Source organism: Ciconia boyciana, chromosome 1, assembly GCF_034638445.1.
Source record: "Ciconia boyciana chromosome 1, ASM3463844v1, whole genome shotgun sequence".
In the NCBI taxonomy this organism is placed as follows: domain Eukaryota; kingdom Metazoa; phylum Chordata; class Aves; order Ciconiiformes; family Ciconiidae; genus Ciconia; species Ciconia boyciana.
Window position 1 is genome coordinate 66,715,821 of NC_132934.1, and position 26,413 is coordinate 66,742,233.

Sequence of the window (26,413 nt, forward strand, 5' to 3'; positions counted from 1 at the left end):
ATTCCTACAAAAAAATATTGCTCTTATGCTACACATTTGAATGCCATTGAGTCCAAATGCCCACAAATGATTATCTGTTACACAGATCCATATGTCAAAGTGTCGCTAATGTGTGAAGGTCGAAGACTGAAAAAGCGGAAAACGACCACGAAGAAGAACACGCTCAATCCCGTTTATAACGAGGCCATCATCTTTGACATCCCTCCAGAGAATGTGGACCAGGTCAGCCTCTCCATTGCAGTGATGGATTACGATCGGTAAGCACAGTTTGCTTTCTGAACATTAATCTTCAGTGAGAGGTTACCTGATCATTGCAAGCGACTGCTTTCTGCCTCCCTGAACTTTCAAGTCGGTTCAGTGTCACAAAAGATAAAGCCTTCGGGTCTTTTCCTGAAGAGGTTTAAAGCTTCCATGCCTTTTAGAGCTCAGGCCATTTTATGTGCATCATAAATAACTGTGATGAGGAAGAAACATGGCTCAATCTTCTTATGGGCCACTAGCATTGGCATACATTTCTGTCCCCATCTAGTGGCTGGACTATGTAAAAGCTTTATAAATTAGGTATGTCTCAGTTTAAAAAAGACTCTCACACCTCTAATTTCTATTTAAATGCCAGATATTTGAAATCAAAGAAAATTTGGATTACTAAAAAAGAATTATATGCTTATTACCTAATTGAATTAATTCATAATTAATCCTTAATTTGACTCAATAAAGAAGCTTTGTAAGCTTTGGGTTCAGTGCTCACTGATAACACATCTGAGCCTCAATTATCAATGTCCTCACTGAGAACTGACAGGAAGATATTCCTGCTTAGAGTAGCTCAAGGACTGCAGGTTAAACTAGACAGTGACTGACAGAATCATGCCTGAGCCAAGTCCGCTTCGTTCAAATGCTATTAGTAATGAGCTCTTGAGACTGCAGGGCAGATAAACAGTGAAAGTCCAGTGTAGTAACACGAACCTTCAGATTATTTTTCCTCACCATCAGATTTCTGATCATCCTCCAACTTCTGTCAGGAAGACCTTCTCAGTCATAGGTGAAAGTGGCACTGCGGTGCTTTTAGGGGGAGAAGAGCACAGCAACTTGCACACTTTCAGTCCTCTTCAGCTGCTCCTTTCAAAGCATTTGCTAACAGGAAGTTAGGAAGCATTATTCTAAGGTACCTATAGGCAAGGTACAGAAAACTACTGTCTGGAGTCCCTCAACAACTCTATGGCGCTGCCAGGAGTATGAAGTATTAAGGTATAGCCTATTACAGCTGTACCCCTCTCTTTCACATTTTTGGCTGAAGTTCCAATGACCACAAGAATTAGAGGCGGGAGATATAGTGTGTAATGACATCTGAAGCATTTGCAGCAGGAAATGTAACCCCCACCATCTTCCTTCATCTTCCTCTCCCACAAAATTTAAGCATGTTTTCCTTCTAGATCATTTAATGTATTATGGTCCTTTTCTGTCCTTGTGCCATTTGGGTTGTAACCTTTTAATGGCAAAGGTTATGTCTTCATTGCTATTTTTATAGCTGCTAGAAGCACTCTGGTAGTGGCTGGAGGTTTTTGATGCTACCATTAGAGAACTTAATATTACTATGCTACCACTAAAACTTATATCTGTAATAAATAATGTGAAAACTTTAGGCATGTATTCTGTGCTGCACTAAATCAGTAAACTGAATTATATAGCAGATGTTATTGAAACTATTTTTATTAAAAAAATTCTGCCTCTGCAATTCTCAGAGTAGGACACAATGAGGTCATTGGGGTATGTCGGACAGGAATTGATGCTGAAGGGCTTGGAAGAGATCATTGGAATGAAATGTTGGCTTACCCACGTAAACCAATAACTCACTGGCATCCACTAGTAGAGGTAAGAAGTAGCAAAATTCTCTCCTTCTCAGTATATTGGATGTTTTTGTCTCTCTCACACTTATGTGCTTCTGAGAATCATGAAAATCAGTGCAGCATCTATGGAGCAGCTGTAAGATCCTTAGCACAACCTAAATCTAGTTGCATGGGTTTATTGGTTACTTAAATGCACCACTTCAAAAGTTTCCATGATGCGCTGACAGCATTGTAACATTAAACAATTAAGACATTTGAAATTTCCAGAGATTATGGTAAGGAGCTTACATCCACTTACAAAAGATCATTTGCAAGTATTTCAAAATAAATCATTTCCTATTCAAAAATCTTTAGCATGAACAGTTATGTTGCTAAAACATTAATCTGTAACTGGCCTGCCAATTAGGCTAAGTTGAGGCAACATACCAGCAGCTACCTCCAAAGTTACTCAGACACTTACTGGAAGTTTATTCAAATGCACGGGTGATTATATCTACAAGTCCCTGGGCTTGGATTCCGTCTTCAACCTGCTGTGGCCACATTCTACTGGTTTTCTGTATGCAAAATGCTCACAGCTTTGGGTTCAGAAAGATTCATATTGAACCCTCAAGAAGCAGCAGGCCTTGCTTTGGGACACAGAGGACACACTGTTTAGCCCTCCCCAAACCCAATCTCTGTAGAAAAATGAGTTGCTGTCTGAGGCTCACAGGCCATTTTTTTTCCCCACAGTGTAGCACATGGCTGCACAGCATCTCCAGTGACAGGTAAGAAAAGCCCAACAGCAAGGCTTCAGTAAAACACCTAAAGTGTGAGGAGAGGGAAACTGAGTCAGTGCAGCAGAGAAGCCTCTTTTCAGAGGTTCATGGCTTTCTCTGGGCTATGTACCACCCCTGACTGGTGAAATAAACCCACTCCTGTGGAATGAGTGAGAGGCATTTTTAGGAGCTCACTTCAGGAATTTTCTTTCCATTATTAGTTTTGCTGGAGACCTTGATCCAGAAAGGGTCTAGATGTGATTCAGGTTCTTCTTTGAGGGAGTCTCTCATCCTCTGAAATGACTGTGATGCATGGCCAGATATAATGACATTTGTAAAACTAACACTTTTCTTGCAGCTACCTGGCCGAGCAACCAGTTTTGATAGCCAGGGATCTTGTTCATCACCAAAACCACCGCTTACGCCCTAGAGACAAGAGTGGATTCATCGTCTTCAGTGTCCAAAGCTCCCTTGTAGCTCACATCTACATAAATAGAAGGTTTGGCTTCCGCAGATGAACTGTATCCATATTTTTTTATTAAAATACATTTTTCCTATTCTAAGTCTTATATTACAGTTTATAATAATTTCTTAATGTATGAATGAAGTTGACTTGAGCCAAATATAATTCTTCCTCATACAAATTCATTCACCTGTTTTCTCGCTGGCATATAGCCAGTGTCATATCCAAGCAGTGTTTTGATATGGCCTATATCTTTGCATAGACAAAGAAATCAGAAAAAAAAAAAAATCCCTTAAGCAATTCAAAACCACTGCAGCTTGTAATGCCTAATTCTTTTGTGGAAGAGCAAATAGTCATATATAGCTCTTGTAGTAAATTTCTTATAAATTGCACTAAATCCTGGATGACTTCTCAAGATAACACTTCAAACTGAATGTTGCATGAAAAAACAACTGTTGTCATGTTTTGAGTGTTTGGAAAGTCAGTTCATTCCTTGGGCAGGGAGGAAGGGTTGATCAAAAGCCCACTGAAGCCCATGAGAAGGACCCTAACTGGCTTCACTGGGTTTTAGTTCAGCCTCTATGGAACAGGATTCACAACTGGATCTATGCAGTTATAATCTTCCAGCAATCAAGACGCCCACTGCACCTACAGGAACTCATTAGCCTGTCCAGCAAAACAACCAGGCACGTGGCCCAGGCAGGTAGCTATACTCAGCGGCTGTTTTGCTTCAGCTACCCACCAGCTGATGAAGAGCTAGCTTGGATGTCTCTGCGTGGCACTGAACAGCACACGTACGGGTATTGTTGTGGAAAGCAAATATGTCTGCAATGAGTTGTGTGGAAATTGACATAGCGCCACAGAGATGTAGGTGTCTCCTGATGAGGTGCGTAAATAGCCCTTCAAAATAGCCCATTTGCTGCTGGCATCATGCAGTCCTTATTCGGTCTTTATGCAGGTCAAACCATAGGCGAGAGAATACTCTCAAGTAAAGGAATTTATTTAGTGTATTTTAGCTGTTCAAAAAATTGACAAAAAACTGCAGTTACACAGAACATTTTTCTGATTCTTGATTTAGTGTGACAGTATTAGATTTCTTTGAAGTTATTTTGACTGAGTGAATAGCTCACGTGGAGTAGTTTCTGGACCCTGGCTGGATGCCTCTAGAATTATATGCCAAATATGAATTTGAGATATGTTCTGTGTCAATATATGGAGAGAGAAATTGAAGTGTTACAATTTTATAAACTAGTAAATTAATTTATTAGAATACACAGTGACAGCAAATGCAAAAAAAGTATTGGCTGAAGTGAGCTGTTTTAAAAACTGGAAGAGAACTACATATTATTTTGTGGATTTAGCTCTTTTTAGCACTGCAGTTTACCTCAATCAGACAGTTATTTTATTTTTTTCTTTTTTCTGTTGGTTTGTTGTTTTGTTTTTTTTTCTTTCTGAGAAGAGCGTGGCAAAGACTGCATGATTGGGCCTGATATTTTGAGAGCTGAACTACAACTAGAAAAAAGTTGGGGTGGTGGCTCTTTTTGTATCTTTGTAATGTATAAAAAAAATGAGAAGATAGTATTTTCCAAAACAGTGTTTTTACAGAAGAAAAGTGTCATACATGAGAAAAATGCCAATGGAAGATTATTTTATGATAATGGAAGAATTTGTGAGAATTAATCTAGTTATGAAGGGACAAGGCAGTTTAGACAGACTTCTGAAGAACTGTTTTGGCTTGGTTAGTTTGGCCTGGTTGACACGGAATACATTTATGAAGATCCAGTCCCTCCATTCTGCTAACTAATCTCTAAGACAGTCAAATATGCCTTGAAGTGTCTTAACCGCTCCAGGAAAGTTAGGAAGGCTGGTCTTAACGTTACAGGTGTTTCTAAGGCAAAAAAGGAGGCAGGTTTTATAGCTTGCTTTCTGTGCCTACAAACACAGCAAGCAAACAAACAAACAAATAAATAAAGTTTTCAGACATTCTTTAGAAAGAAAAGGGAAAAAAAAGGCTCCAACCCAAGTTTTTGAATGTCTGTTCCAGGTTGCTATTCATGGCCTCTAGACAGAAATAGTTTTTCCCAGAGAGGGTTGGTAATGCTGAACACTGATCCTCCCTGCTCAAGATTGTATTTTCATCACCATAAATACAGAGCAGCCTTGCAGAATTTCATTCCTCTGTTTGCTCTGGCTGAGTAATTTTTTAAATAGGAGAACAAGCTCTCCTCTGTGGGTTTTTTCTCCTCCCATCATTGTTATCATCATGAGGTTTTGTGGCCTAGATAATTTTCATCATGATTTTGCAAGGTTGATATAGAAACAGATATATATATATATATATATATGTGGAGATTGAAAAACTATTTTGTGTATACATTTATCTTAATATAAATTATATCAGCAGTGGCCTTTGTGGCCTAGAAAATACTTTTTGTAATGTGGTACTGTAACAGTTAACTAAATATTCTTTGCACTTTTTTGCACCTAATATCCAAAAAGCTAACAATTTCACAATCAAATGTAGCATAAGTGTTCAGCAATGAGCAACATCTTTTTAACTATGTCATTGTCCTCTATGAGTATCCTGTATGTTCATCATAAGTAGTAAGGTATTTCAATATTAATTTTCTTAAATTTAAATTGTTGTCAAACACCAAAGGAATAATAGCTCAGTTTGTGCCCTCTTGTTATGTTATTTTTGATATTGTTAATAACAATAGTGAATGACTTCTGTGTCTGAACTTGATTTATGGGTGCTCTGCATCTAGGGAAAATCAGGCTGCAAAATTATCAGGACATCTAAGTTCAAAAATGATCCCCTAATTAATTAATTTTAGTCCCTTATCAGTGATTAATAGAATTAATGCAAAAGATTATTTTTTTTCCCCCACTGCTTTCTTAGCTATCTCACAAAACAGGGGATATATTTAGTATAACCAACCCATTGCCTTTAGAGCCTGGTTCACAAGTTACTCTGAGTGTACTCACAGAAGCCCCGAGTAAAAACTTAGCATGGTTTTAGTCAATGAATATGTTGCTTTATGTATCTCTTTATTAAGAAATTTAAAATATTTTAATTTGGAAAAGTTGTAAACTCCCTGCTCCCATCCTGAAAGTTTTTTTGTTGTTTATCCACATTTCTGCCATGTCACAAACATTAGCCTAATTTGAGCAAAATCAAACCTGGCAAATGTTTGGTGTAAAATATATTGTAGTAATTTTACAACAGTTTGAAAAACTCACATTCCTAAAAGCCTGAGTTATTTTTATTGAAATGATTTACTGGAAACAGTAACAGTACTTAATAAGAATTGTGTTTTGCACTGCAGAGCTTTTTTATACTTTCACAACAGTAAACCACAGAACTGTACAGAGAAAGTACATGATGGATCAAGTGGTTCCAGGGGAGCTGTTACATTTTTATATTTATTTTCAATAATGCACTGTAAAGTAAAAAAGCCCACATACAAATGTATCTAATGAGCCATTCTAGTCTTTTGGGTAAATATTGTTTTCAAGCAATTGTTTCCCTTCCCCACATTAAATAAGTTTTCAGGGACCATTAGATTTGCTCTAAGCAACCATAAAATACTTATTAGGTCTATGCAAAATGTTAAGTAGGACCCTAAACCACAGGTAGATTTAGAATTCTAGTGGCACTGCAGACAGTAGCATAGGTGAGCCGATGCTCAATAAGATGTAAGTCACATATTGCACTCCATGATCTCAACTTTAGATTGCTGTATTGTATACTTCTGCCGATATGGCCCTTCCCCTCACTCTCCCAGCAAGTGACCACCTCTTTCTCCACCATTTTTTGTCTATACTGGGCTTCTGTTCAAGCAGTAGAGACCTGACCCTTACTTTTGTCTGCATTGCTGAAAGATGACTCCTGGCCTTAAAAAGTAGTAATATGAAACCTGTGGAGTCTTGCCTAAAAGATGTAGGATAGCTACATGTCTCATTTTCATTCTATGAAGAGCTGTCAAGGAAGTAACTTCCCTTCTCTGCAGTCCCTTATGATCACCAGACATTCAGAAATCAGTAATAGTGTCTAGTTTTTTGCTTCTAGCAAGCACTAAAAGAGCAATATACATATGTCATGGATATGTATATTGGTCACGGACAGAGAAAGTGGCCAGAACCAATAAGATAAAACAAAACTTAGTCTATCAGGACAAAAGTTTTCCTGCAAAATTTCTTCTTCAATATATGAAATTATTTTGACTTCTTGTGTTTAACTAACAAAACTATACATTTTTCTTAAAGAATCACAACCACATTCAATATTTTTGAAAGAAATTTTGAGCAAACATGAAATGTTTTCATTGGGTTGATTTTTTTCAAGGGAAAAAAGCAATTACTTCCTAATTTCTTTCTATGTATGTATTTTTGGAGTAATATTAAGAAAACTTTAAGTTTCCAGAAAAGACTTATTTGATCCATCCATTTCTCCTATTTCTCATTTTTTTTAACTGGCTTCAGCATAATCCTTTTGAAAGTTTTAACATGATGATGCACAACAAATACATGATAGTCTAGTTCCAAGATTATTTTGCTATATCTTTTTAATCAATTAACGGCTTGTATCTTGTAAACTTTTGTATGTACTAACTTTTTATTACACTCCATTAATTTGACAAGCTTTATACACCTGAAATCATTTGGCTATATTTTGAAAGTGTGTAAACATTTAAAAGAAGGGTGAGTAACTATTTTAGAACTCAGAAGTAGAGTTTGTCTCCTGCTGAAAATGTCAGATTTTTCAGAGATCCATAAATGTGCCTGCAAAATCTGAAAACCATCTTATTAGAGCATGCAAAAACCTAGATTTGCACATACAAGTATTTGCACTTGCAAAATGTATAACCATTATTATTTAGCACTTTTATTACAACAGAACACCCACGCCTAATTGGAAATATGTTTCACTTGGTGGTAAATACTGGACAAATCTGTACTGAGTGACAGTTCCTTGACCTGCAAAGTTCATATACTTTATTTCTACAAATGAGTATGCTTGAAAATTCTGTAGGTGTTAAAATATGACTTATATGTTAATTAGACAGTGAGGTGACTTTTGGACAAAGCTCATATAATATCTGTTAGACCATCCAAAATATGGATAGAATATAGTATATATGACAGGAATATTAATGCATGTTTTGATGGAAAATTTTCTCTCTCATTCACACCACAGCTGAGACTCAGTTTAACCCTTTGCTCAAGATTCACTTTCACTTAGCTTCTGAGGCTTGCCAGTCTAAACTGAGCTTTTTGGTGTCAGAAAATAGCTAAATCATGGCACAGAGCAGACTGCAGAGCTAAGAAAAAGGAAAATGTGGCAGTAGACACACAGCTATTCAATGCAACTGCAAACACTCTGAAATAAAAAGCCTCCTTTCAAAACTGATAATCATTACAATATTCATATCACTTGTCCTTTCTTTCTGTACTGTAAAGCAGGAAGAAAGAGGGGCGTTCCTGAAGAAGAGTCAGCATTAGGCATAGGAGTTAATTGAGGTGCTGATCACAGCCATTTGCCATTTCCAAGGCAAATAATACCTTAACTTCAAAAAGTGTCTTTTGTTTACTTGTCCAAATGAATAAATATCTCCTACACAATTCCCCTTTTCCTTAGCCCCAGCTAGAAACTGGCAGTTTTTTAACAGCATGGAGGAAACCAAGAGCTGGAACTCTAAGAGAAAGTGAAGCTGCAGGTGGGATTTAAATATCACAGGGGAATTTGTCCAGGAAAATGGAACTAACACCTTCAGTCTTGTGCTGAGTGCTAGGGGACGCTTGATGATAGCAAGTGCTTAGGGCTGTGATTTTATGTTTTATCTGATAGTACCTCTACAATGTTGCTGTTGCTGGGAAACCTCTTCTTTACTGGCTCAGAGAGGAGAGTGCCTCTGGTATTGCTGTGTAAAATTTTTCTACCTAAGTATAGACTGTGACTCTTACCTTACATGGGACTCAGTCCTCTGGAAGGGCACAAAGCATGTTAAATTTGCAGAACAGGAAAAATCAATTAAAGCTTTGCACTGTACCATCATGAGAACTATTCACTTTGTTGATACTAAGGACAAGTGTTGGTGCCTTACTGAGTGAAGGGAGGGCATTTCATACAGTACTCTGTGTTGATGAACCATTAGCACTACTGGAGACTCTCAATATCAATATTGTCAAAATATAACTAATAAATATAAATACAGGTTATACAGATTATCAGAGTACCAAAGCTCTCTCTGGTGGGAAAGACGTAACGACTCCCTGATACATAATTCAAGACAGTGTGGTCTGAAAGTTGGATCTGCAGGAAGTCACATAGCTGCTGTGATGAAAGTGGAGCTTCTCTGTAATAATTTATGAATACAATATGTTGACTTGGCTATTGGTCTCAAATTAGGTGAGTTCAATAAGTAGGCTTTAGGGAAAAAAAGAATAACAGGCAGAAAATGTTTGACAAGGGAGTGCCTCTTAGAAGAAAGTGAGATTTACAAAATGTTAATGGCCATACTGGTGGCCTGGGAGATTCTACCAATGCTACAAGCAGTCTGAAAAATGCATCTCATCTAAAATGGTGAAAACTCAAGCAAGCATAGGAAAAAAAAGCATAGGAAAGATCAAGAGGTCTGTTTCAGGACAGACAAGATTTACGTCTGAGCAGGCTGGGATGCAAGCTGTTGCTATAGTTTACAGAGAAATTAGGTTGGATTAATGTTCCATTAATGCATGAGAAAGCTTGAGGCAGGGCAGATATGCATATAGACTGTTATTTTCAAATCCATTTATTTGAAATATTTAAGCTTACATATTTAAGCTTAAATATTTAAATAGCATTCTGTTTTTAATGAAGTGGAGTATTCACAGACTCCCTGAAAGAAAAGTTGCAAATCCATTCAGACTCTCTGAGTTAGCACAGTCGCTACAGCCACAGACAGTGTCCCAGAGCCCAGCATAATTACAGGAGAACTGTGAAATTCTGCCTCTCCCCTGGAGAGGTGAAGTCAGGAGGTTTGACTTGGAGGGAGAGCTGAAGACAGACCAAGGAAAGGATGGGTGTACAGCTATTTCATGACAACTTCAGAGCTCACAAGAGCTTTGCCACTCATTTATTACACAGGGCATAGCAAAAGAGTGCCAGCAACATGTTTTCATGACAGCAACCTACCCTGTATACACAGTTTTACTCTCCCTCAAAATACAAGCATAGAAATGTTTTGGAGAGATTGCTTTTTTAAATAGTTTGGAATCCTTTCATACCTTAGAAATTGAAACCCCTGAAGTAAAGCAAATCTACCCATGCATCTACCCATGAGAAAAAAAAAAAGGGGGGGGGGATCAAAACCTTCAGTAAAAATCAATAAAGCTCTAAAACATGCCTAAAGTTGCTTTCCTGTGTAGAACAATGGTATAGATTTAAGACCTAATATCTTGAGACTTCTTACAGTTAAAAGAAAAGGCTGCGTCTCCTATTATAAAACAATTTTTTTCTGCAGGTACAGAATTCCTACTTGCCTAGTCCCTGTGATTCCTGATATCAGAGATGTTCTAACAAATGCTTGTCAACATAACAGACAGGCATTTTAGGCACTTAAGATTAACATCACCAGAAAGCAACCTCTTTTTTGGGACAGTTTGTAGGTTAATTTCAGGGGAGGAGAGGTTGTGGGCTGTTAGCTGGTTTTGTGAAGCAGATATATTTCTATAAATACAGTCCGCAAGAAGAGAGAGATAAAGTGTGGAGATGTTTTTTTCAATATACTATGAGTTGAAGCTGATAATTGCATCAGAATTGGACTGAACAATGAGATATTTTAAATCTTTTGTGACATCTGAGTTATGGACATGAGAGAGGAGGGAGAAAGCCTATTGAGCATGTAAAGAGCTCTCTAGAAAAAACTGTTAAAAAGAAAAGTGGAAAATATAAAACGGGGGTGAATTGAGAGTGCTTTCAATAGTCAAAAATGTACGTGTAGTGACCACTTCCAAAATAAAGATTTTTGATGTAATTCCCCTACCTCATATCTTGTACAGCCATTTGCAAGCTTGCAAGGGTAGTGGGAGCCATGTTGCAGAACTTGAGTCTGTTCTTAAAATAAAACCGGTCCTCCACCTCACAAATCCTGACTCCAGAGGATTCACAGTGCAAAGAGCACTGGTAGTTGCTCATGGCATGTCCTCCCCCTCCGGTCTTTCTCTTGCAGCACAGCTGAGGCAAAAAAAGGCACATTGCTGACATATGCTCACATGCATTCCTCTCTAGATGCTCTAATGGCCTCCTATTTATTTGCACCTGGCATAGATTGGAAAGTCTCAATAGGTGAAAAATCATTTTTTATAATGTCACCTCTTCACATTTTCAAAGCTTCTGACAATCAGTACTTGAATTACCAATAGGAAACGCCTCTGAAAATGCTGCTGTGATACACAAGGTACTGGTTTTGTTTTCAAGTCAAGCCTAAACTAATGTCATACAGTGGTGGAAAAGTCATTGGGCTGTTGCAGGTGCTAATTCTCCGATGACTCACAAAACTGAAGTCATAATTATGGTGTATTTCTCACTTAATATCCCACAGGTCTTTGTGTATGAATAGAGTCCTGGAACTGATGTTCCAGGCAAATCCCATCTCCTCCTGTTCTTCCTATTCATGCAGGTTCAGCTGAATAATGAATTCTTATTCCTTTGTCCTAAATTGTCACATAGTACTGGGTGTACTGTGATTGTTTCACCCTGGGAGTGGCTGCCTCTTACTGAAAATCAGTGTGATCAATAGAGGACCATTACTTCCCTCACCACAGTTTTCTGAGGCTTAATTGCATAATAATAGTTATGAGGGAAATGACTGCATAGCTGAACAAGACATAGAATTGCCAGTTGTAATTATGTTTGCCAAATGGGTATGTGTGGATGGGTGTGTCTTTATGTAAATGGAGATTTGACTACCACAGAAAATTAAAAAGGAGATTTTGGTAGACTCTCCAAAGAGCACTTTAGACTCTTACATTTATTCCTTTCAAGCTTTATGTAGTATAAGTGTTTAATGATCTTAATTATCCTTATAGCACAAGAACTTGATTCATTTATTTAAACCTACAACCTTTCCAGTTCTTAGTCTACCAAGGTAACTTTGGGCCAGAGAATCAAAATCACTTATGAAAAAGTATAGCTTTATCTTAGCCAGCAACTGAATCTGCACAGCTAGACCTTATCTGTATTATTCTGAAAGGGAGCCTGGCACTATTGCACTTTAGCTACTTGCCAGTAGCAGACAAACAATTGTAGGTCATAGCCAGGTTTCAGAGAAGCTCTGAGGATTAACCTCTAAAATCTTGGGTCTAATTATGCATGCCCTCCAGAAACAGGGTAGCCTATGAAGTCAAAGTGCAGTCCCACCTAAAGAGGGCTTGATAATGAGCAATCCATGCTGAGAAAAGAGACTTCATTCAAATTATTCCAAGGCATCTTTTACAATTTTTTGCCTTGTCTTCTGTACTGTTGTTAAAAATGAACCTTTTCTTAAGACAAAACTTTATGATTTAATCTCTAGCAGGGCAAAAAGCGGTACTAAAGTACCAGTCTACTCATGCACTGAAAATAATATTGACGCAAAAAAAAAATTAAAAGCCTTTTAGCAAAAATACCTGTGGCAGCAAAATATAAAGATGCTGATGAAAAGACATTTTGCTTTTTCTGTGATTTTTTTCCCTTTTTTTAAAACTAGAATTAGAATACTTCACCTCCCTTTTTTTGGGCTATCTCAAGAAAAACACAAAATGGTAAATGTATCTACTGTAGCTTTAATATTTATTGAAATAATATAGCACAAAAAAAGTGATTCAATTCAGCCTTTTAAGGCGTAGTTTTAACAACACACATTTATATATTTTGCATTACTGCAAAAGCTTACTGAAATTCATTACCTTATTTCCAATATCAAGTATTATAACATGCTTTCCTTTAGGTCTATCACTTGCTACTTTATATGGCAATTGTTCTTGTGTTAATTAAAATGAAAATATTTTTTTAATATCATGGCAATAGACCATTAAATATATCCAGCAAAATTACTCTGTAAGTCTTTTTAATATATAATTTCATTTCAAAGCACAGCATTATGTACTTGACCAGCCCATCACTAAAACTGAGCAGAAGCACTGCTCTTGATTTCCATTGGCTTTGCAACAGGTTGCATGTGATGATGTATTGTAGCATCTTATGAAATGAATCCAGTAAGGAGTCTCAAGGCAAGCAGAATTAATTCTCTTATATCCATCATGGATATTTGTGGCTTGCTGACAATTCTGACTATATTAAAAGTCTTCAGTGCATCTCTAGGGTATGAATTATTATTGCAAGTGCTGATTTTACTAATTCCAGTAAGAAATATGACCCTCAGCTGCCTGATTTGGTAAATAAAACTGTCTGGTCTCTGTAGTCAGGCATGGAGGTCAGACGTATTTTTACTGGATTTTTGCTTTTTAATAGTGGCCTACAGTTTTCCACAAGATGCCATCTTGCTATTAAAGCTCCGAGGGTATCTGTACAGACTAAACCTTTGATATGTAACATTTAGCTAGTCGTGTTGCACATCAGATATAAAGCACTTCTTTTCACTCTATATTTCTATGGAAAAATATTGAACAAAATTTACTTTTGTTAAATAAATAGAAAAATATTTCTCAAGAAAAGGAAAAAGTATAGATATATATTTCATATTGTTTCTTGTTTCTTTTTCTTCCAAATGTGAGTCTAAATTCTTTCTATTCTTCTCTATTTACCTGAGTAGTCTCAGTAGGATATGCTGGACTTAAATGCACATGTCTAAGGACGGAATATGGCTAGTTCTCTACTGTACAAGTATGCACTGTTGGTGTCCTGATTTGGAGACGCGCTTCTGACTTGTGCGTTCTCCCCTTTCTGGTGGAGATCACGAGGGCCTTTGTTCAGCAAACCATGTGAAATATTTTTTAAATATGACCTGCTGATTGAGTCCCCATGAAGTCATGACGGCTTGGGCACACACCCTAAGCAGAGCAGCCGCTCAGGTGCTTTGCTGGCTAGGAATGCAGTGATGTGGGGAGTCTCACGCCTAGTCTATGCTAAAAGCACATCTCAGCACCCTCCATGCCAGCGTAGCCGTACTAGCTGGGATGAGAGTGGGTGAAGCCAAATTGCGTTTCTTCATTGTCCTGCTCTACCCAGTCCTCACCACCTTAGGCAGCAGGACTGCAGCACTGGCTCCTCTGCATGCCAGCCAGATGCTCCTCTAGCTGCTGCAAGGGGAGTCCCAAAAAGCTTCTCCTTTCTTCTCATGAGCTTGTAGTCCGCACTGCGTTCAAGCCAACTGGCTTCAGTGCGCTCCTCACGAGAACTGGAGCAAGGGGAGTAGAATACAGAAATTAGCCACATCTTTTCTTCAGCACAGAACATTACGTTTTTCTAGTATATGCTTGTTTGTGGGGAAGGCATTCTCCAGAGTGTATGCTTCAAAAGGTAGGAAGTTAAATTGGAGTTCCTGGCCATAGGAAACATTGACAGCTAAAAAAACCTCACTCGATATTTAAACACTTAGTATTTTGAAATATTGAAAGGAAGCACCCAATACAATGCCTGCCAGAATAAGCTTCTTTGCTGTGACAATGTGGGGTTCTGGATTAGGCCCTAACTGGCCCAAACTCTAACAGAACTCCCTACCTTTAAAATAATCTCTATGATTAGATCAGAAATGTTGCCAAGTCTGTGTAGCTTACAAAGAACTGCAGAGTTCTTCTAAGATTTTGTCTCTTCTTGCTATGTGGTGTTGGCTGACCAAGATCTAATATTAAATACCTGACTGTTTTAGTACCCTTTATTCAGTGTTCATGATGTGACTTTTTAAAAGAAGTCTGTGATTTGATACCTAGCCATTGTTCAAGTCAATATCCTTGGCTTCTGCGTTATAGAGACAAGAAAACAAAACTTTTTGAACTTGTGTTACGGGCTTTTTGTATGCGCTAAATGGCCATTTGTGAAACTTGACAGCATAAAATTGTACTACTGATAGTAAATGGGTTTTTTTGCACTAGCCTTTGAGAGCTGTAACACATTTCAGTATTTTTACAATGTATTCTCTAGAAAGTGTGAATCTATTTGTCAGTTCTGAAAACAATATGTAACAATGAAACCTCAAAAGATGTTATGAAGTGTACAGTTTGTGATAATTTTATATTAAAAAAGACAAGAAAAAGAAAAGAACACATTTGAAATAATTTTATTCTAATTGTTTCATATGTATTTTGATCAAGAAATAAAAAGTGATTAAAATTATTCATTTTTTTGTCTTTGTACAAACGCAAACTGTTCAAAAGTAAATAGAGGTCAGTGGGTTGTAATTGCTTTTTGCATTCAGTTTTACCAGAAAACAATACCAGGAAAAATTGCTATTGATCAGCTCCACATTCAGAGCTATAACTAAGTAGATGTGGAGATCATCTTTTCCCATTTATTCTCTCTCTTTTCCATGCCAGATTTCCTTGTGTACCTACAGCATATTCCCATTGACTTGATGCCTTGAGATCAACTCTAAAATGGAAAAGTCAGTTCACTTTCATTTCCATGGGTGGGAAGAGCAGCCTCTTAACCTTTTGGCCCCAGCTGGAGCACCCCTGCATATATCCAAGTATCATTACAAAATGTTTTCTTCTCATGAATCTGTTACTTTAAAATTCTACACCATGAAGAGGTGTAAGACATTTTTGCCACCAGCTTTGCAGGGTTGAAGACAGAATACCTTTGAATGAAAACAGTTAAATCGAGGACCTCCATTATTAACTAGTACTTTGTGTAATGCTTTTCACATTATCTTCCATTTCCTGCTATGATACTGTAATCTTCCAAGTCATTAGACCATATTTTAAATAATGGATTAATTATTCAATTTAAGATTATTAAAGAATTTAAGATTATTGAAGTATTTCACTTACGAGACATAAGCCTAATTTCCAACTTCCTTGTGCCTAATCATTTAGATCAAACAGACCAGAACTTTACCACCATGCAAAGGAAAAAAAGCCAGATTTGGACAGAGCTTAATTTATGTTTAAGTTGGATTGATGCTAATGACAACATGTTATGAAGCAATGATGATCCAGGGTAGACAGGCTCAAGCATGTCAGACACTTTGTTGGCACTTAGCAGGACTGTACTGTTTAAAGAGGAAACCTAAGCTGCAAGTGTTCAGTTTCAGTTGGATGTGATCTTTTTCCATTCTACCAGCTGCTTATTTCCATCTGATAAAAACTGGGAACAAACACCACTGTACTATATCTGCAGCACTGGAGAATATTGTCTGGGGAAAAATAGTATCCAAGTTCAACATAAACACAATTGCCCCTTGGCAGGCTTTTGTAATTCTCCTGAAGTGAAATTAGATATCTAGTATTGAGGTTCCAATCCTGTTTCTGATCTCTGTTGGCTGAACATTAATCTATCCTAAGTCAAATTTCTGCTAAGATATTAAATGCAATTCTGTTCTCCACTTCAATTCAGGGACTTGGTTTACATCTGTGATTGAAAGATGCAGTTTTCTTTGAAAAACTGCTTGTCTTTATCTAGCAAGGGTAATGTCATTCCCATTTGCCATTGCCTTTAATCTTAGCATTTCCTCTTTAATATATAAAATACTCATTTTTGTTAGAGGAATGGGTTCTGATGGCTATGAGTAGTGTAGTTTATTTTGGAAAATTAGCTGTAATTCACATAGATGCAATACCACCTTCTCTAAGATCTCACTGCAGTCTGTGCAATATAATTTCCTCTTAAAGTCCTAATTCTTCTAATTAAGTCATTCCTGAATGTTTCTGCTTTCCTTACAATAATCAAATTTACTAGCCCACAGAGGAGCTGGAGAGTGTGCAGCTTAAAATGGTGCAAGAACCAGAAGGGAAACTGGGAGCAGATTTGTCAGGAAAAGAGGAGAAGAAAGAAGGGCAAAGCAAGCTCTGGGAGATTTAGCCTTTCTATTAGTTGTGCTCCAATCACGAAGCAAAAATGGGTGTTCTGCAGGGCAGTGTGGTGGCTTCTCCTCAGCTCCCAACACAGGCTGCACGGGGAGGGGTGTCAGGGTGGAGGTACAGGTGTCTCCACTGCTCTGCAGTGCCACGTCCCCAGCCTGGCCCAGCGCAGGGCTCAGGTCATGCTGCACGGTGGGAGGCTTTGCCTCTCCTCCTCTCCTGCACCTGCTCCTGCAAGTGAAAGGGCTCATGATGCACCACGATATGTTGTTTCCAGACTTACACGTGTTTTCAGACAACCTTATGGTTTGGGGAAACTTTTGGTGGTTGTTGCCTCGCTTTCCAGCTTGCCTCAGAAATAAACTAAAACAGTTATATCCTATTGACTTCAGGAGATGAGAATGGCTCTTTTAAAAAGCCACGCTGTTCTAGCCCTTTAGCCCAGTGAAAAATAAACATGATATAATTTCACAAATTATTAAATATTCTTACATGCAGAGAAGAGCACTCTGTCTCAACCAATGCACACTATTACCACAACATTAAAAGTGATGCAGAGAAAATTTGGGATCAGAACTGAATCCAGATCTCCTGTCTTCTAGGCCACAAAACTACCATTCCTTTAGATGGATTTGTACTTTGCATGAAATATATGAGAATCTCCCAAAGGAAAAGTTGTTATGCATATGGAGGCAGAAATGAATATATAGATAGGTATATATCTATATATAAAATATACATATAAATATACATATATATATATATATATAAATAGTGCCTTCTTCTCCTGCTATAACACATTGGTTCAGATAAGGAAACAGAAATATTATTTTCTCACAACATTGCCTACTATGTCATTCTGAAAGTTGAATAAAAGCCCTCCTGCTGCTACTGTTGTAGATAACAGAGTCTGTTGTTTAACTGAAATGACAGATGCACGTATTTTTAGAACAAAAGGTCCTGCGTGAACTCCATTCTCTGTGCTGCTTGTATGCAGCTCAGTTGATCACAATGCTGGTTATAGTCATACAAAACAGATTATTTTAAAAGCTTTATGTCTATGACAGTATAAAGACAGAAATCTTTATCACTTGCCACATTCTGAAGGTGGTATTTTGGGAGCATTGCAAGTGCTCTGATTTGCACGTGCACTGATTTTGCTTAACATGCCCACCATGCTTAAATTGCTCAATTACTCTCCCCTTTGGAATTTTAAAATGCAGCAATCACAGCCTTAGCTCTTCTGCTGTAGTGGTGAGCATACTTACTCCCACTCAGGTGCTTTTTTGCCTTCTCCAACATATACCTTTTATGTCCTCAGGCTTCACACTACACCTCTTCAAAAAACAGCAGTTCTTTTTGTGTCTGTGTCATACATCCCATGGAATAGTCCATTTCCAGTTAAGATGACCAGTCACAGGTTCTCATTTTAAATTCATTCATAGCTTTTCAAAATAAATTCTCTTTGCTCTAATGCTGCTTCTCAAGGAAAATGGTGAAGAAAATTGCTTTGCTCCAAAGAGTGAGTGAGATGATTGACAAGAGTTTGTTGCCTGTCCCAACTCTAACAGAATTGCAAACATAGAGCCTTTGAGGGTCAAAATTTTCTTTGGAGTGACTGAAGAAGACTTTCTGTAAGGTTGGCTGTTATGAAGCGCTCACTGAGATTCAAGAATCAGGTCAAGATCTGAGGCTTTACATATTAAATACCATATGTGATGTTATATAAAAACAAATTATTTGTAAAGTCTTTGCAATAGTTGGATTGGGTAGACATGTTTTATGCAAAGCTGACTGTGTTTTACTCATTGACTATTAATTTTGTCAATAGCACGAAACAATCCTAAAAATATTGGAATATGATAATGCTTTTGTACTTAAATATAGATGAAAATAGCAAACCAGAAGTACGGCTCACTTATACTCAGATTTTATTTAACTTAGAATTTACATTTGGGAATTCTTGACATTTGAGCTCTTAATTTCTGAGCTCTGTGTCCATTAAGTCCACAAAGAAACCTGCCTAATAAGCTTCTCTGACCTTTAGCCTTGTTCTTTAGGATATGTTTGTTAAAGCCACCTTGTTAAAACCAAGTCATAACTATCAGTTTTGGACATCCCTGAATTAAAAATCTTGAAATAGTTTTTGTTAAGGAAACATCCTGCTAAAATCCCTCTTATACCAAGTCAGTCTGAAACAAGCAAGCTATCTTAGATAGTCATCTGCCACCTTCTATATCATTAACAAATTACAGCCAAACTGAAAAGTACCCATGATCACGTCCTTAAGGCAAGAGCCCTGACCAGCACAGCAGCCAACCTCCCAAACCTGGAAGGTATCCAGAGAGACAGCATCAAACAATTCCTCGCTGATTTTCCTTTGTGGATCATGCTTCTGACTTAAATGTACTGGGATTTATGTAAATAATGTCAGGTCTTCTAACTGCTGAGGTGGGCATGGGAAACACCTGGCTGGAGAGCATCACCTCCACGCAGCTCACTAGCAGCAGGGAATTGGCAGCTGTGTGTACAATTAGGAGAGGAGTTTCACAGGAGGAAGCTGTAGCAAAACTTTGGTTTGGAGTTGTGGCTGCTGGCTAAAAAGTGGATGTGGATATTCCAGGAAATATTTGTCTGTTCTTTAGTCCTAAAACTTTATTCCTAAACTGTTGATCTGTTCTTTATTCCTAAAACCTGATAAAATAAATCCACTAAGGTTAAAGGTTGGGAATTGAACGCATCACATAAGCATACAACGGTGGCAAGCATCAGAAAAAATATTCCCTCCTCTTCTTCCCAAGCTCCATGAAATTACTTATGTATTCAAACTGACCATCCACTGCAATAACACAGGAGATTGTTCTCATTGTCTCACAAACATTTTTGTTGGCAGCAGAAACTGGTTCAAATGCTCTAACTGTGGCACAAATGCTCTTTAATGAGATCAGCATAACCATAAATTCAACCACGATTCAGGATGTTTCAGAGAAGCAGCCTTTGGGGTGAGGCAGAAGGAAGAAATCCAGGGTAGATAAGAAAAAGAAAACAAAATGTGTTGTCAAACTACACAATGTTTGGTTGCTCTCAGCTGACTCTCATTAGTTCTCTTGGCCTGATTTTAAAGTGACTTTACATAAATATCTCTAGCAGAAAAACAAATGTCAGTCAGGCAGATAAAACCGATTATCTGAATAGCAGTAGAGCCTGGTTTCTAATTCTTTCAAATGACAGAATGAAAGCTGTCTGACAGTACCCATCCATGGTGCCACATGGGGTCTTAGCTAGCTGATTGTGATAACCTGCCTACAGTGTGGAAATACAAGCTAATTTTGGTATCCATTTTATTCCATAAAGAACTCACAAGCTCACATAAACTCTGATTGTCTTCCAAGAGCAGTGAATTATGTGTAATTTTGACTGACATTGTTGTCTGGTAATATTTATCTGTGTGCTTGCCTGCTAGTAATAATTGGATTTAAATATTTACATTGAGTTCTAATTGAATTTGGATATTTAAGTTATATTATGCAGACAAATACAGGCTGCATGCTCAAGTAAAATGATATCAAACATAGCTTTCACAAATCTAATTGAAAACCTGTAAGTAATGTTTTAAAAGTGCATGCTGCATAAGTGACTGTGTAAGCATATTATGAAATTAAATTCTTTTAAAGTGTTTATTTTTTTCTCCTAACTCAGGAATAGTACATGTGGCTAGGAAGCTCACATCTAGATTCTTTCCTGTTTACCAATGAACATAAACTTCTATTTTGTTTCAGCTAGAGACCCTACCACAGCAAGCTGTGGGATTGTACCAAAAGGAACTATATATTGTTCCCTTTCAGGCATGTCACTTATCCACCCAAAAGCCTTCTGCACCATTCAATCTTTTCCTTCACCCTTCACGGTTGATATTCTGAGCCTTACTTCTCTCCTCAGGGCCAGAATTTATAAAATCCAGGATCAGCCTGGGGAAGTAAGTGTAATCTGTGACATTTCACTGTCTTCATGGCTTCTCTTTTTGCTTCAGGAAGAAAGCACGTGTGACGGCTCTCCCCATAGCAAGTTATTCTCTCCTCAATCCAGGTCCTTTCCATTTGAAATGATACTTTGAAAAAAGCCAAAGCTTAGCCCTTTTCCTGTCTTCTCTACCTCCCTACCCGCATGAAGATGAAGAACATGACATGAAACCTCCACTTTCCTTCGAATGACCGCAGTCCTGATGTGCAGAAGTTGTAGAAGATAGTGTGAGATGCTGGTCTATCTTCCACCACTGTGTAAGCAAGACCATGTACTGTCCTCAAAGCAACTGGCTACACCCAACTCCTGTATTCCACACAAAAGTGGAGTCCCACCAGCACAGCCCGAAAACATGTTGTTTCTCACCAACATAATTTTCAGCTGCAAGGGTGACTATCTGCCTTGCCTATCAATATCTCTGCTCCTGTTAAACACTTCCAACCTAACTAGAATGATGAGGAGTTGGCAAACAAGGGGAAGGGAAATGGAATAAAATGGAACATGCTCAATTCTAGTGAAAGTCATGCAGTTTTGATCCTGTAAATGTACCACAGCTGGTGTTGCTTGGTTGTATTCATACAACTTTGTGTATTCAACACCACAGACTGGCAGATATTTCTAAAGAATTGGTTTGTCCAAAGAAGTTGAATTAAAAAATTGAGCTATCTTTAAAACCAATTGTGCAAGGTAGCATGCTAAAGGGTAAGAATATATTGTTTCATATCTTCAAAAGCTTTCAGCGTTACAGCTGATTGTCTGGTGAGTGATGACTCTTGCCAAGTGCTGGCTTCAGTCCTAGGCTCAGGAGAAATCCACTAAAAATATTTTTCTATGTTGAATTCAGGCTGCCTGCTGCTGTCAGTATTGGATTAGTCACCATAATATGTTATTCTTCTTTTGGTCCACGGGCACAGGGCTTGATGATGTCAATATTAATCAAAATGCCCTAGGGCAAGAATAGAGGAACACAGACACATTTCTTTCGGCTGTTTACCTAGGAAACAGAAAAACTCAATGAGTTTTATCATCCATCTTCAGTAGCAATGCTTGGTGACAGCAGTCAGACAAATTACTTTGAGTGTTTAGTGTCACTTTGTATTATTTAGATTTAATAAACCAATGAACCTGTTTCCCCTTCTTATGTTGGAACACACATTCAAATTGCAAGCATTTTGATTCAAATATAACTATGCTTTCCAGAGAAACAAATGAGATATACAAAAATATATAACATCCCTTTACATACAAATGTAGTTGTCTATTAATTATTGTCTATCAAGATTACTACAGCCTTTGTTTTAGCCATGGTATAGGGGTTTTGTCTGTACAAGGTACAAATGAAAACACAGACCTGATCCTTTTGAACTGGCAGTTGCCAGGTATCTTAGGTTTCTTAGGAATCCTACAGTATTTGTTCTGAGGTATTTTTGGTTTTGTTTCCCAAAACCCCAGCCTTTGGCCCCACAAGAAGGTGCTAGGTTTTAAACTTTTATTAAAGCAAATGTTATCATTATTACTGTGCCGTAAATTTGAAAGTGCAACTGAAGTGCACCTGGAAGACTACAAATTCAGATACGTGTAAATGTTGACATTCACCACACACAAGTACATACCACATACCTTTTGAAATAGTCCTGTGAATGTGTGACTCTTTGGATTGGGAGTATTGCATTTGCACTCCTGAGAAGTCTCTAGTTTCTTTTACTTTTGGAGTAATACGGCAAATAAAGCCAAGGATTTGTTGGGTGGGTTACTAATGAGATAATGTGCAAGAGTTTGCAGGATAGCTCCTTCATTATGAAAGGCAGAATTAAGCTTCCTGAGCAGCAGAGATGTGAACAGAGCCAAGGTTATCTTATTCATTCCCTGTCCTACCCATCTGCATGGACAAATAGTTCCTGTTCTGCTCACCCTTGAGAGTCTGAAACTATTTCTCCTAGTGGTAGCCTCCGAAGCTCCTCAGTCCCCCTTTGCCTCCCTCAGCTACACCAATTTCATATTTCTCAACCTGCTGAGCACTCACCTCACGAATATAAAAGTAGCATCTTCCCCTTCTGTCATAGAAAAGGGAAAATTTCCCTTTTCCTTTGCTCCATCTTCCCTTGTATCCAAACCTCAGAACACTACAAGGCCAAGGCTGGCTGTCCTGTACATTTCCTCATGCACTACAGTCACCTGAACAGGCACGTGTAGATGAAGGTAACTCGTGTCATGCTGTAATTAGGATGAAGAAATTGTTGCTTCATTTTCTGAGAATATTTGTGCAAATCAAACCATCACCATAACTACTGACTGGGTTTTCCTCTATTTGTCTGCACACTCTGATAACGTTGAGCAATACATGCTGATTTATAAATGTGCAATACTTATATCCCATATCCTTTGTGACCTCTTGCTGTTTAAAAGATTGTTTACTTTGTCAAATCTGAACAAATGCCACAGCTAAACAAACTCTTTCAAACTCCTTTCTTCTGTCTCATTTAACATAATGACAAACTGCCTATTACTAATAAATAACAATTTTTTCTTCATTTCACACATACATGCTTAGAATAATCTGTTTGTTTCCATTAAAATTATTCTGAAGGTTCCTATACAGTAAATCTCAGAAGACTGGACATGAAAATTGTAGACCTGACTATTACAGACATGGCCTTTCTTCTACCTTTCTACCAGCCTCTTCCCCAGTGACTCCAAGCACCAAGTGTTACAGGACTGGATGTGGAATACCTCATTCTTAATTGACTCATTCTTACACTTGGCACTCCACAACTGGCTGCCACCAACAATGATGCTCATGGTCTGCTTGTCTCAAAGGGTCTCAACACCTTTGCAGCATCACAGTGAATAACAGATTGTTTACACTTAAGTTACTCCTCTATTCTTATCACTAAGCTACTCCCTGATTCTAAGGGGCTAACTAAACCTCATCTACTTATGCTGACACTGTTGTCAGCTAGGCTTAACTTATGCTAACTCCTATACCCATGTGCATACTTCAGTCATTCAGCACATTTTGAATACTTTTTCTTATTGCTTTTCCTCTTACACTTTTTTACTTTTCACTAAATTTTTCACTGTAAAAGTATCCTGCAAAAAAGTTGAATTCAAGTTTAGCTTGAAAATAAGCTCCTATGGACAACACATAGTATGTCAACACTAGATGACATCTAGTATACCTGGAGATGCCTCCACCAACACAAACAGCAGTGACCAATTTCACCTGCTAAGTTGCACCAAAACAATTATATGTGGAAGTAATGTAGATTACAAATTATAAAATGATCATTTTAGGCAGCTCAACCAGGAAAAAAAACAACAACCGAAAAAAACAAAACCTCCACAACAAACCCAAAAACCTTAAACCAGCACAATTTAATACTAGCCATGGGTAACATGTAATTTGGTAATGTGGCATCATAGCAACAAATAATTATTTGAGATTTGCCCATGTATTACTTGAAAAAGTTTGAAAGTAATTCCATAAGCTCAAAAAAGTACAGAAAGCAAAAAACTCCTTCGGCCTGCTTCTCTCTTGTATTGCAGTTTGTACAGAAATTTATATATGTACAAAATGCTCACCCATCTCTGCCTATAGTAGAGACGATTTTGTGTCATCCCAGAGAGGATGTCCCAGAGAGGGCCTGGGACACAGCAGTGGGGCAATCATCTTGAATATGAACAGACCCCAGTGACAGCACCCAAATAAACTACTTCAGGAGAGCACCCCTCATCTTTCAGTCATGTCATGCTCTTCCAGGAGACACCCTGGACACAAGGACTATGTACAGGTGAACACGTCCTAATATGCAGAGCAAAATGTTACTTTTGTACATGTCAAGTGTGAAAAGCTCAGTAGTTCAGTTCACAGTGGCTACCTGGGCTAGGAATAGGAGTATAACTGTATTCCAGATGCGGGATTAATTCTTGAATGAACAATGAGAACATTTGCAATAGTGAGATTTTTTGAAACGTGCACTACTCCTACTGCCAATTTATAAGGCAGAGACTGTAGCAGAAAGCCAAAAAAGTATCAAAATGAAAACAGCAGGAGGAGAGAAGTTCTTGAGAAATGAAAAAGTATGCAATCCTTTTCTGAAGAGAATTTTTCCCCTGAAGAGGATTAAATTTCCCCTGTGGTTCCTACTTACAGATAAGCTGTAATTCCACTTGCAAGTGTTCAGTTCTATGTCTGTGTTTCTCCACAAAAGATACTACCATTTGTGTCAGCAAGCACACAAGTAATACAGAGAGATTCCCAATAGATGACTAGTCCAAGAACACTATATCTAAGACTACTGAAGTTCAATTTGATCTAGTCTGATTTGGTGAATAATATGAAAATGAGACCTCTGACAAATAGCTAAATTAATTTGATGCCTTTTGAGAGACTCAGGAAAACTAAACATATCCCCCTTGGATGCCTTTTTCAGACTGCAATCTATACCCAGAGTTTCTCTATGTAATCAATAACAGATGCAGGTAATATGCTGCTTTAGCCATTCTCTACAATTAGCCTTTGGATACCTGCCTACAGTAGTAATCTTGATAATCACAGTTGACATTTCACTGTGTGCCTAAAATCAGATGGGCTGGTTTTTGTAGCTGAAAAAAATAATCTCTGCATTCCTGGATGTAGAAGTGTTTGGTAGGTCTTTTCTATCACTTAGTCGATGGTGAGTTTTATCTAAGATTAGCATCTTGTGAAAGATGACATGCATGTTTTACAGCTATGAACAAATGTCAAGGCCTCTATATCAATAGTGCTCTTTTAGCAATGAGCTTTTGTTAGTATCCCCAATGCACGAGGGTCTGCTATCTAGTTGTGACCTTACTTTTACAGAGACTCATCTAGTGAACACTCTAGTGAGTGTTCATACATAATTTAATTCTGAACTTGCTGTCACATCTGAGCTGACACCAATTAGTGCTCTGTATCAGATCTGCCATTCATATTGTGTTAGCTGAGCATGTGCTATCCTTGAGTACACAGCGACACATAGTCTTTTTGAAAACTCAAATAATTACCCTCAGTGGAAATTTTATGGAAGGTCCCATCTTCTTTCCAACACTTGGAAAGAAGATGGGACCTCAGGCAAGAATTTCCTTTTAACAGTTTGACTTCTGTTGTGTTTTGGTCTGTTTTGTTTCTATCAGACAAAAATAATGTGATTGTCCTTGATCTCAGGCTGGCCAGTGTGAGTACAGAGGCTGACTTGCCTCCTGGCTGCCACTGAGATTTGGAATTTAGATGTAGTTCATTGCAACAATTTCCTTACCTTGCCATTACTCCACACTGGGTATTGTATTACACATGTATTTTCATGATT

At 37.9% G+C, this 26,413-nt stretch overlaps 1 protein-coding gene across 1 annotated transcript in view; it reads left to right on the forward strand.

Moving 5' to 3' along the window:
* SYT10 (synaptotagmin 10) overlaps window positions 1-3,029 on the forward strand; it is a 35,232-nt gene extending 32,203 nt beyond the window's left edge. Inside the window, exons 5-7 of the mRNA XM_072849756.1 lie at window positions 86-257; window positions 1,740-1,869; window positions 2,958-3,029. Of these exons, the coding sequence (XP_072705857.1) occupies window positions 86-257; window positions 1,740-1,869; window positions 2,958-3,029 (374 nt within the window). The remainder of the gene's footprint in view (window positions 1-85; window positions 258-1,739; window positions 1,870-2,957) is intronic.
* Window positions 3,030-26,413: the final 23,384 nt, after the last annotated feature.